This window comes from Buteo buteo, chromosome 27 (assembly GCF_964188355.1).
Source record: "Buteo buteo chromosome 27, bButBut1.hap1.1, whole genome shotgun sequence".
NCBI lineage: Eukaryota > Metazoa > Chordata > Aves > Accipitriformes > Accipitridae > Buteo > Buteo buteo.
The window spans coordinates 9,113,586-9,126,525 of NC_134197.1; the positions used below are offsets into that span (position 1 = coordinate 9,113,586).

The following is a 12,940-nucleotide window of genomic DNA, read 5'->3' on the forward strand; positions in this document are numbered from 1 at the left end:
TTATAACTCTATAAAGTTTATGCTCTCCACTGGTGTACATGAAATTCTCAGTCTTCCATTCTGACTGAGGCTGTCTTTGTCATAACAGGTTACTGTTATGAAATGTTATATTTTGACTGAAAGCCACTGTCCTTATTTTAATAGGCAGCTGTTTAAATAAACGCTAGACTGCCAGTATGAAGATACTAGTTTATTGCTTTAAAGTAAAAATATAATTTTTGTAAGTGACAAATAGGTCACTTTCAAAAGCAACATCTACTGCTTAATGTGACCAGCTGTCTGGGAGAAGAAGGATTGTTGCAGCAATAGCCCTATTTTTTTGGTTTGCTCTAGGGATATGGGTTTTCTGAAGGATTCTCTTACCTGGAGTATGCTCCTGTGTGTTTTTTTTAATTATACTGTTACCCTGAATGTCATATATAAACAGCATTAATAGATGGGCAGATTGATTAAAAATTAAAATCAATCAATGAATTAACACTCTTGTTGTCATCGTCTCCAGATAGCAACAGATTAGCTGAAAGTACTGAGCAGGTCTGTATTCTGCTTAAGATAAAAAATAATTTTTCCACAGTGTGTGATGCCAAAATGCCTGTGCTTATGTTTTAATTATATAGAATGATAGTAATAGTGCCTTAGGATACAATATTGTTATCCAGTCATGCTGTCCGTCGTGCAATAATCAGCCTGGTAAATTCCAGGGCTGCTTCTAGGTACTGTCTAGCAGCTGTTACCTTCAGCTCTGTAGTAGCAGTATAGTACCAATACCATCATTTCCAGAGCATGGTCATCAGTACAGTGCACCATTGCCCTGTATATCTTTTCTGAATTGAACAGGTTGGAATATTCCATATGAGTTCAATGAATCTGACCTCAGAATCAGTATGCAACAGATCCAAATGTTTCTGAATGAATATGAAGAAATCCCATTTGAAGCTCTCACATATCTAACAGGTACAAGCAGTCCACCCTCTAACATGTGCTGACTTTGCTAGGCACTTTCAGCTGGTACAGTGATAAACTGATGAGTTCTTGACAAATTGAGTGGATTCCATTCAGGTTTACTTTCTTGGCCTTCCACATACAGACAAGTTGAATCCCAAACCCTCAGATGTAATTGCTGTCTTGGTTCATATATAGCTAGAAACATTACTAATGGTCTAGCAAATCTCCTGGTCTTTGTTTCTTATATGTCAAATAAAAATGTCAATGGCTTCTGTTTCACCTTAACTGATAAATATGATCCTGACACAGTACCATTGTCAGTTTACCAGAGGATGTGATAATACTCATCAGTTTAAAGCAGGAGGTGTTGACCTCTGTAAGTAACTTGGTTGCTGTGGCTATTCACTTCTCTTTCTCCAGAAAGACAGCTGCTTCTTGGCACCTCCTTTGTCACTGTTATAAAGATCATTCCTGATTTTTGCTAATATTATGATTAGCTTTATGAAAAAGAATTTTGGGAGTCAGAATTAAAGTAATAACTGTGAGCTTTTAGCTGTTTTCTGTACTTTGTATCAGTGGAAACCTCCCCTCATTGCTTGCCCATTACTTAAATATCTCCAACCCCTTCTGCACAGGGGTATTGCATATTTGTGATCCCTTGTTTTCTACTGTATACATTATTAATCAGGTTAAGTTTGCATGAAAGGAACAAGACAAGGATCAGCTATATAGCACTGTTCAGATTTTGACAGTTCTAAGAATTCTTATGAGAATTTCAAGCAAAAGAGCTGTCATTTAAAACATCAGATTATTTACTGTGGCATGAGGAGGAGTTTCTCAGACCAGCTCATAGTGTTCCTTAAACCTTTCATCATCAAGACACACAAATTTGGCCCATAGTTCCAAAGGTGTTAAAGTGCCTAATTTCCATTGAATCAGTTGAAAAAAACTTGAAGATCTGGAGCTTCGGAACTTCAACTTGCTGGAGTTATACGTTATTGCAAAACAATTTTTATTTGTTCATTAACTTTCAATTTTTCATCCTGGTTTTCTTTGCCCTTTCCCAGGGGAATGTAACTATGGAGGTAGAGTAACAGATGATAAAGACAGACGTCTTCTCCTGTCCCTTCTTTCCATAGTCTATAGCAAGGATATAGAGCAGGACAAGTATATGCTTGCAGCTGGTGATGACTACTACATACCACCACATGGTCCCTATGAGGTGAGAAAATAATAGATGTAAATTATGTCTGATTTACTGGGAAAAACCTTATCTACACTGTACTTTGATATACTGAATACAACAAATAGAAAATTTAAAAAGTAAGTTCACAAAGCCATGCCAGAATATATCTTATGTATGAAATATGAATCTGGTACTTAATATCTAACACACTCCAATGGAGATGTAGTGATCATCCAATATTCTGATGCTTGTTGACACAAAGAGCCACCCCTATGCATGTTTCCAGTACAGTTCTAGAAAGCCAATAGGAGTCAGGCTTCAGGAATTTACAGGGTACTTTTGCACCCTCTTGGAACCACTTTTGTCTTGGAAGCAGTGATCAGGATGAGGAGTTGGAATGGCAGGTATATACTCAATTTTCATCCCCTTTTTCCCTTCTAACAACTGCACAGATATAACAAATGTGCTCAAATCCCACCTATTTGTGTAGCCTGCAGTTGTAGGGGTGATACATACAGCATCCTACCGTCCTCTATGACTCTTACCAGAGTTCCTTGTATATTTCTAATGTACATTCCTTTCTCTTGCTACTTACATGAGGGTAGTAAGAACAACTCCTCGGTGAGTCTTTGAATCATTCAAAACTTTTATATTTATCTCTGTGGACTAAGTAAGTCAATTCCTTGATGCATTTAACTGGGATCTAATGTGCTTGATTGTAAATGGGAAGGTTCTGTCCAAGTTGGGTTTACTGATAGTTTATGAATATAGCATTGCACGATTTCTAGTATCTAAATGTTTCTTTTACAGTCTTACATTGAATACATAAGAAGTTTACCAATTACAACACACCCTGAAGTGTTTGGACTTCATGAAAATGCAGACATCACTAAGGATAACCAGGAGACTAACCAGCTTTTCCATGGAGTGCTCCTGACTTTGCCTAGAGAAGCAGGAGGAAGTGGCAAGTCCCCTCAGGTAACTGGGGAAGAAAGATCAACTTGCACTCTGGAAAGGTGCCCTTTCCTGTCATGTCCTAGGTCTCAGAGTAATCCAACACCTCTCATCACATGACTGTGGCATTGGGAGTAGATGTGAACGTTCCTGTAGAGAAGCAGACAGATTTGTCGTGGAAGAACCTTTAAAGATGGAAGATACCCTAATGACTTTGAATTTAGTAGAACATGCAGTTTGAATAAGAATGTTTCTTTCATGTTTTAAAATAACAGGAAGTGCTTCATTTCAGTCATGAATTCTAGTTAGAGCACAGTTAACAATCACAATTGGTAAAGCACCTCACATCACATCCATCTCTAGGCAATTTTAAAGTATGACATTTAATTCCAGTCTATAAATTCCAATGATGGAGGTTCACGCACTGGCCTGACTTCATCCAGCAGTGGTTGTATGACCAACCATCCCTGCCATTCTCACTGGGGGACAGACTCCAGAGTGCCAGGAGATTCTATCAAGTCATTCAGCCATCAGGCAAGTGACATAAGCCCATTAGAGGCAAAAGTTGTCTTCTTGGTGAAGCCTGTGCTATAATGGCACTTCGAGACTGTTATTACTTATTGAATGCTTGGGTTTTGAGATGCAATTTTTTGCTTTCCCTTGGCTGCTTCAGTTTCTACAGTCCCAAACATGTAACTGTGTTTGTGACTTGTGTGGCATAAAGAAAGGGGGCAGTTTGGCAGAATAGAATCACTTGCACATGGACCTCACTGTCATCTACCCCTCCATGGAACCTAGTTGTGAAGATGCTGGGAATTTCTTTCCTTCATCCTGTACTCAGGCCAAATCCATGCCCCTTTGAGACACAGATAAATGACCTTTCAAGCCTCTCAGATTTGACTTCCTATATTTTATACACAAGTGGATTCTTGAAAAGTGGAATCAATGGAGCCTCATTTCCTGTGGGGTTGTCTAGTGATCATATTCTCTGACGTCTAATATGCTGTAAGTATAGCTTCTCTCGTGGCTGGGGTATTCATATGGTGTTCCCATCATTTTCCCCATGCTGCATGCTTTGTCTTTTCCTTCACTGTGGCAGTAGCAGGATTATGCTTCTCTGCCCTGCAGCCTGTTTCCTTAGAAGCTGCCTAAAACCTTTTTGCAAATTAAACCGAAATTACTAACAAATTTAAAATTATTGAGAAGGGAAAAGGAGCAAGCAGGCACATGCAGAGACAGACAGGATGATGCACAAAGAGAGGAGGAACATGTAAGCACTATTTCTTTAGGAAAATGGACTAAAATACTTATGTGGTTATACAGAAAAAAATACAAAATCTATAGTGTTTTATGGAATTTATTGAATAAAAATAGGTGAAAAAAAGGGAAATTCCTCATTCATTGCAAACTTGTGATTTCAGGAAACTGTTGAAGATTTGGCGCAGGACATCCTGTCCAAATTACCAAGTGACTTTGATGTTAAAGAGGTTATGAAGACATACCCACTACTTTATGAAGAGTCCATGAATACAGTTCTTAGGCAAGAACTAATTCGATTTAACAGGTACGGCTCAGTGTTTCATGTAGCGCTACTAATACTGAAATATGCTTGTGTGCATCAGTGCTAGCAACTCACAAGCCTTAAACAGTTATAAGCCTTTTACAATACATTGTTCTTAACATGATAGATTCTGCTTTGGATGAACCTTTTAAAAAGACTTGAAAGCTGCAGCTGACTACCTGAATATAGAAATAGTACCTATATTCTTGGAGTATGAACTTAAATCAGATTAGAGTTTGTTGTGTTGATGTAGGGCAGCCTACTTTATTTTTTTTAAGTCATACCCAGGCCCCAATATTAACAGCACACTATGTTAATTAGTGTTACATTCTTTAAAGCTCTTGTCACTTGATTTCCCTTGTCTAGAATGGGAATTTTCACTACCTTTCGTTTCTCTGTATGTGTTTTTTCTTTGTTTGCTTTTCCAAAGTTAAGTAAGAGTTTTGATAACTACAGGTGAGATAAGGAATTTCTGACAGGACATTTACCAGCTTTGATTGGCCCTCCGTTCAAGTTGGACTTGCATGTCTTTAGCCAGATAGTAAGAAGTAAATAATGAGATGACAATTTCTTTGTTTTATCTGAAGGCTTACTGAAGTTGTTCAAAGCAGCCTCATTGATTTAGGCAAAGCCATTAAAGGCCAAGTATTGATGTCATCTGAACTTGAAGATGTTTTCAACAGCATACTAATGGGAAAAGTACCATCAATGTGGGCTGCCAAATCCTATCCATCACTGAAGCCACTGGGAAGTTATGTGTCTGATCTCCTCTGTCGTTTGGCCTTCTTCCAGGTATGCTAAACTGATTCTGACAGGTCTACAGACTCAGTAGTTGAAAGCTGAATGGGTAAAATGTGTATCAGTGTTGTCCTCACTCTGCAGTACCCTTATAGCTCTGGATTGTGAACTACTTGCACATACTCATGACCAAATATACACTGCATTAACAGCACTGGAATTAGCTGGGCAATTGCTCAGCAGGGTGAGTTGGAAGTATAATCCTTTGGTGCTAATCCAGTGCTGCATTTGGTAGTTTCCATTCTTCTATTTCTAGAAGATGCATTTTACTTTGCATTACTTTACTTGATGTCTTAATGGCTTCCCTGCTCAAGGGACACTGAAGCAGGTGTGAGAATGCTTTAGAAACAGTGTATAACAGGTACTTTTAAATATTATATATGTGACATATGACTGTAAATCTCTTTCAAGTTTAATAAAAACTTACACTACTTCCACACGCTTTTTGAACAAGCTATTTTATTCTTTACTCACCCTTCCATTATTTCCCTTGCATTCTTAGCGCTCTCTTTTAATTACTTAAAATTTCAGATGTACCTTAAATAGCTGAGGTACTGAGATGTAGTGAAACTCCATACAAGTCAGGGGAGGAGAAAGCTAGAAAAAACATCTGAAAGATTTGTATAAGCAGCAGAGTTTCCTGTTTGCTGAATCAGAGTACCATATGGGCTTCTTTTGACTCCACGTTGCTTAGAGTAGTGTGGGGACATTCTGCGCTTGCCTTGTTTTTTCTACTGCCTTTGTGATATCCAACAAAGATAGTGGCCCAAGATCTTGTCTGGCATCTTTGTACTGGAATTGTTTCCTCTACTAGGATCTGATGTATTGGCTGTAGCGAGTGCCCTCACAGTGATCACTGAAGATACTATGTAAGAAAATTTGGCCTTTTTTCATGTGTTTACAAGACTGTAAAAGATGGTAGATAGATAAAAGTGTCCAAATTCAATCATTTTTCTTTTTTTTTTTTTTTTTGCTGGCTAGTATCTAGACTTAACAAAATATGCTAATGTTACTCCCTGAAATTTCTTTCTCAGTAGCACTGAGTTCTGGTTGTTTCAGAATGAGTGATTATTTTTGTTGTCATCATAAATAACTGACTTCTGTGATTTGTTGTCTCTGAAAAATATAGAACTAATGGTTGTATCCAGAGGGTCCCATCAAGGTTTAGATCTCATTGTGCTGTTTGACTGTATCTGAAAAGACATCCCTTTTCTAGTGAATTGGCACAGCAAAGCCACAAATGTATTTATTCTTACATTTGTTTTTTCTCTCCATATTCAGGATTGGGTCATCAACGGGCCACCTACAGTCTTTTGGCTTTCAGGATTCTTCTTCACTCAGTCTTTTTTGACTGGTGTTTTACAAAACTATGCCAGAAAATACACCATCCCAATTGATCATATTGGATTTGAATTTGAGGTAAGACAATGCAGAGGAATTTTCTTTTTCTTGAACAGCTCGAAACATGTTCTGGGGCAGCAAGGAATAGTTTTCAAATGAAAAGAAATTTTATTTCAAGGAGCAATTTCAGACTATCACTTGTAGGATTTAATATACTCCAGATAAAAATAAAATCAAGCAATGGTTTACTCATTCTAGGTGATGAAACAGGAGCACACAATGGACAAAATGCCAGAAGATGGGGCTTATGTGAGAGGCCTTTTTTTGGAAGGTGCACGATGGGATAGAGAATCCTTGGTAATTGGAGAATCACTTCCAAAAATCCTTTATGATTCTTTGCCCATAATTTGGCTGAAACCTGGAGAAAGTTCCACATTTCTTCATATGAACATCTATTCATGCCCTGTATACAAGACAAGTGCAAGAAGAGGTGTCTTATCCACTACTGGCCACTCAACCAACTATGTGCTTTCAATTGAACTCCCTTCAGACAAGCCCCAGAAACACTGGATAAATCGAGGTGTGGCAGCACTATGCCAGTTAGATGACTGACAGTATGCAAGTCAAAACACTCGCATTTTGTTATTAAAAGATATATTTTACTCCCCAATGGCTGCGATTTTTTTTTTTTTTTTTGATACTGGGATTTCCTGCTGACTTCAAAGCAGCTCCCAAATTCCTTTGGTTTTTAGCCATTATCAACCACTGAGCAAGAGTGAGTGAAAATAGAACACTATAAACAGAAACTTATTTCAAAGGCCTGGGCTTTATCTTGTAGTAGATCAGAATGAACAGAACTCCCATCAAACTGTGTGCCACCCACATCATTACAAATCTTGTGAAATCCTAATATTACCACCTAGCTGCTATCATAGGGCTTTTTTTTCTTTTTAATGAAATTGGGCCTAAAGAGTTTTGCTGCTGATTTTAATGGGAATCTAATCCACAACTCTTGCAAATAAGACTCTGTGGATTTGCCTACCACTTCTGTGTCCCAGGAGTATGTATGGCAAAAAGGGAGGAGATGAGAATAGTGTGTTGTCAACTTGTAAAACCAATCCTCAGCTAGAATGAACTGCCAGAGCTGTATTTTAAAACTATAGTAACTGACACTTGTTGAAGATGTGCCTCAGAATTTCTGTGGAAACCTTCTGGACAGCACATGCATTGGGAGCCTGTCATTTCGCAGAGCAGTATGCTTGTCTCATATTTTTTTAAACTTTTTTTTATTTCAGTATTATTTACCTACATATCCCAGGTGCCTGATAAATGGACCTGTTTCCTTTCTCCCATAGTCTCATTTTACTTCCTCGTCTTGCCCTCTTGCATGTTGGACTAATAACCACCTGAAATTTTGTACTTGTTTAAGCCCTTTCATCAGAGAAGCCCAAAGTAGCTTGCAAACATTAATTAAAAATAAAATAGCCTGAACATCTTCAAAGAGCTGTGCAGTCATTAACTAATCCCCACAGCATGCGAAGAAGGTACTAAAGATGCATCATTAGACTTGTTGTGTACACAGTACAAGAGAAGCTCAAAGATCAAGGCAAACATTTAAAAAAAAACCCCACTGCATAAACATCCACTAATTTGGGGTCTTGTATTATTTTTTTTTTGTTGCCCAAATTGCAGCATTTTAATCACTTGCTCGAGGCCTCACAAAGTCAGAGATGCAGCTATAATTCAGCAGTTCCCAGTATCCTGCTACAATCATTAAGTGATGCTGCTACAACTCATTAAAACATGGTTCTTGTCACAGGAATTTCTGTTGTGCTGTGCTTAGTTATAGGTGAAAACAGTGTTCATTATTGTTTTATTAACCACTGGTTTGTTTTATACAGATATTCATAAAATAGTAACTTTTAAGAATGGTAACATACAGGTAAGCAAGTAGTGTTACAGGTATGTTGTAGAGTGCTGCTCTGCACAAAGATATACATAGGTAACTAGTACAGGATCTTCATGTACTATATGTACCATATTTGATGCCTCATTAACAGTACAGTACGCAGGCATTTGGTGCATCATTATTGTTACCTGGTGACTAGGGCAAAGATGTCAGGGCTGGACACTTAATGGATATTTGTTTTAATAAAGGCAACAGAGATGTGCAGGTGTTTCAACTTACTAATAGGAAGAAACTACTCTTAACAATTTAGACTGATATTTGGCACCTATAGCAAAAATAAAACTTGTTTATGAATGCTACAGCAGTTATCCAAATTGACAACAATTTTTGAGACGAGAATCATGTTTCAGAAGATCTATAAATAAACTAAGATTAATTAAAATTGGTCCTTTAAAAAAATTGTCTTTTCTTAGGCTTCATAAGAGTAACACAGATACTTTGTACTTATCATATAATTAAAATTAACTGAAATTTACTACATATTTAAAAAAACATTGTGGTAGTTACCATATTTTTTAATGGCTGCATCTAATTGTTTTTGTTATCACATCAACAATTCAGATCACTAATAGGTTACTGTGGCATCAGAGATAAACCAGTCACAAGCCGCCTCTTACAGGTGCTTTGCATGCAGGCCAAAGAGGTTGGACCTGGCTGTTAGATCCTTCCCTATGGATTGGATTGATCAATTCAGCCACTGCTCTCAAAAGGATCTTTCTATTTAGATTTGAGGTTATGCATGCAAGTGACTGGTAATAGCTTACCTGTCGCTGCTGAGGCACTGCTGAAAGGGAAGCTGGGGCAACAATAATCATTCTTAAAACACTAAAATGAAGAGAAGTTGAAATTTGAGGATTAAGTTTCTCCATCCTTCTTCAGATAATGCGTCTTACAAACATAGTCCTCTAAATTAAGCCATTTTAAATTAAAAGCCAGGTTCAGTAAGATACGTTAGCTACATTACATTTATGGAGATAAATTACTTTTAAACTGTTGGAAAATACTGTGGGATAACTTGCTATGTTCATTTCTTGTTAACGCCTTTTTGTGAACAAACACTAATGGATAGTTTATTAAATGACACAGTTGTGGTTCTTGTGAATATATAGTGGCTTTTCTACTACATTGTCTGCAATGTCCTTGTTACTGTGTTGACTTTCTAAATGCTTCTTCTGTGTTAATGTTTAGATTTGAGATGAAGGCATTTCTTAGAATGTAATTAAAGATGTAGTTCAAGCTCTTGTAGATGCGACCAAAATATATAGGTAAGAGAGAAGTCTATAAAAGAGGGTTCATGCATCTGTTGCCTCTTCACCGGGGATCAGGCATGGCTGAGTTGCTTTAGTTGATGATTACTGAAGTACGTGATTTCCTGGGCTGCCCTTACTATTAGAGAAAAAGTAATGGAATTTACTGTTGAAGGATATCTGTCTTAGAGATATTTTTCTGTGGTTCTTTGAAATGAGTTTCCCAACCTTATTTCCTGAGCATTGTCTAGACCTTCCTGAAGAATGATAAGCTGGCTAAACATTAGAATTCACAAACTTTCTTGGCTGAGATGCATGGGGGGAAAAAAAAAGGCAACTCAGCTGTTAGTTGGACATGATAAAAATGTGAAAAACTTTTGGACAAATGAAGTACCTTGTAATAGTAGTAGAATTCTTGGCTTTACGGGTTTAGTATTTCCATTTCTTAATTAGAAGCTCTCATTAAACAAACCACAAAAAAACCTGTGATTACTACAAATAATTCACAGCCTTGCTAATAACTCAAAGAAGATGGACAAAATGCAGTATACAGACATTACGGAGCATGAGATTTTCTTTCTTAGAAATAGCAGAGAGTAATTTTCAGCTAGGGATGCTGTAAGACAGGGTTAGTACATTTTCTCAGGAGATGGAAACCTTTCTCTTATCTGCACAAAAATCCATTTCAGAAACAGGAAGTACTATCTCTGTTGATTTTAACACTGTTGGGCTGTTAAAGGGAAAATTTTACAATGAAAAAGACAACACAAAGGCCCCAAATTCTTCTACTTATGAGTTCCTATAAGCAAGAACGTTTTGCCTAGTAGGATTAGAAAAATTAGTGGAAGGTGCAGGTGTCTCCTGTAATTGGCATTCTTGAAAATTAATTTATAGGTATGATCAAATAAGTGACCTTTCTGTGTGTGGATAAAAGATGGATGTTACTGATATACTTTCTGATGGATACATAGTGGGGCCCCAAGAGAGTGAGGTCCAGGTTGCCTTATTTTCTCCAGATCTAAAAGGTATTACAAGAACAAACTTGTATTAGTAGGAAGATAGATCAGATAACCTAATCCGTCTTAACCTGTTTCAGTTCTGTGATACTTCCTTTGGAATAGACTGGGTCACTGCTGCAACTTAATGAGCATTTCCTCACCCCTAGACAACACTGAAGGGGTACATTCAGTAAGCGGGTGCCGAGACCCTCTTCTTATTTGATTGTGTGCTTGCTAATCTTAGTGTTAAATTTGGTTTCATAAGCACATGGCTTCATAAATTACAACCTTACTAATGATGGAGTTAAGGACAGAATTTCCAGAGAGGAGGTGTTATTTAGATACTCGGTGCCAGATATTGTGTCAACAAATTACTACTGCATTGCCTACTGGTTAGCTTGCAGGAGAGTTCATGCAACTGACTCAGGATTTTTGTTTCTAAAGAATATAAAGTTGTCATCTTTTTATTCTAAATTATTCTAAAGCATCTCCTGACTAGTGTGATAAATTGGAAAGAGATAGTATTTACTGGAAGGGGAGTAAGAGAAAGTTAAGGAAGTACAAGGACAGAGTGTACACTGGTTGAATCCAGTGCATTACAAACTCTGGAGAACTCAGAGGCATTTGAGGACAACATCTTTTTGCAAGTAAAATTAATGTGTAGGAATGACATGTTGCACCATCATTGGGATACTTCTTGACAGACATTATACGGTCCTTGGAATTTAATACAATGAGTACCAGTTGAGATGTCTGCCTACCCGCTGGACTGAGTTGCTGATGAAATTTTTTTAATGAAACTCTCTCAAAATGGTAGCTTGCCAGTTTGACTTTCAAAAACAAAGGACTCCATTTAAGGCAGATTGTCTTTTCCATAGAGTTTAACTTAAGCTGTGAAAGAAGGGGTTTGCTCTCCAGACTTGACAAAAGAGCTAATCTAATCCTTCCTTTAGCTGAACAGCCTAAGGTTTTAATAAATTTCAGTCTTTGCCTTCTGGTGCTGGAAAGTAATGAGAATCGGGCACTAGTTAGTAATTTCTCAAACACTTATTTTGAAAAATTAATGGACTATCTAGCATTTTAAAGCATCTCAAATAATGTGATGCTGTTACTGCAGTTCAAATTACTGGCTTTTCAGTTAAGCAAGTGGATACTCATTTGAGTTACTTAAGGCTACTTGAGCCTTTTTAAAATTGCTTGTTTATATTTCCCTTCAGAAATAAACTCATATTGTTATTTCAATTTGGTGTAAATCATCTGTAATTTTAGGGATGTTCTTTTGAAATAATCTACATCTTACAGTATGTACTCAGGAAAGAGTTGTGACTATAATACAGACAGTAAATTTAGACTGTTCATTTACATACCTGTTTATTCACCTGATGAGTAACAGAATCAGTACCTTCAATAGCCACATCAATTTTAACAAATAAAAAGATTCAAATGATAGTTTAATGACAAAGCTTCCATTCAAAACCCTTGTCTCTGCACATTTTGGTTTGGCTCAGTTGACACATCTCTACACTGGCGTATGAGAATGAGGATAGGAAAAGACTGTATTTGGACTTCTTTCAACAAAGGATTAAGCAGTGTGCATAATCATGTTATTTTTTATTGTCTTTACTCCATCCCCCTTTTCCTAGGCTAAAGGAGTTTTGTTTTGTGTCTTCCTGGCAGCAGTAAATTTGCAAAGCTCTCACTGACAGGCAGAACAATGGCATTTTACATGTTACTTCCCACATGAGGCATTCCCAGGAAATAATTATATGGGAATAGATACCTTTGTGGACTGGAGCCATAAAGGGTAGTGAGAAATTGGGCTAGCCAGTACCTGTCATGCTGACTCGCTCTTCTCATTGTTTCCTTGTACTTTCTCATCCGCTCGTATTTTTTTCACTCTTGCAAATACATTCTTGGGGGAGGAACTGTCATTCTGTTCTG

The 12,940-nt window shown here is 37.3% G+C and overlaps 2 protein-coding genes across 4 annotated transcripts in view; one reads left to right on the plus strand and one right to left on the minus strand.

Annotated features, from left to right (window-relative positions):
• DNAH3 (dynein axonemal heavy chain 3) overlaps positions 1-7,918 on the plus strand; it is a 66,841-nt gene extending 58,923 nt beyond the window's left edge. Inside the window, exons 57-63 of the mRNA XM_075058458.1 lie at positions 838-954; positions 2,013-2,167; positions 2,942-3,109; positions 4,507-4,649; positions 5,234-5,438; positions 6,726-6,863; positions 7,044-7,918. Coding sequence (XP_074914559.1) covers positions 838-954; positions 2,013-2,167; positions 2,942-3,109; positions 4,507-4,649; positions 5,234-5,438; positions 6,726-6,863; positions 7,044-7,397 — 1,280 coding nt within the window. The 3' untranslated portion in view covers positions 7,398-7,918. The remainder of the gene's footprint in view (positions 1-837; positions 955-2,012; positions 2,168-2,941; positions 3,110-4,506; positions 4,650-5,233; positions 5,439-6,725; positions 6,864-7,043) is intronic.
• LYRM1 (LYR motif containing 1) overlaps positions 1-12,940 on the minus strand; it is a 28,726-nt gene that overhangs the window by 3,423 nt on the left and 12,363 nt on the right. The window contains exons 5-6 of one of the 3 annotated variants that reach the window (XR_012654541.1): positions 9,519-9,579; positions 6,931-7,248 (exon numbers count right to left, since the gene is read on the minus strand). The exons of 1 other annotated variant lie outside the window; for it this stretch is intronic. The gene's annotated coding sequence lies outside the window, so the exon portion shown is untranslated. Of the gene's footprint in view, positions 1-6,930; positions 7,249-9,518; positions 9,580-12,940 lie in introns of those variants that run through there. One more of the 3 variants, XR_012654543.1, reaches the window with a different exon arrangement.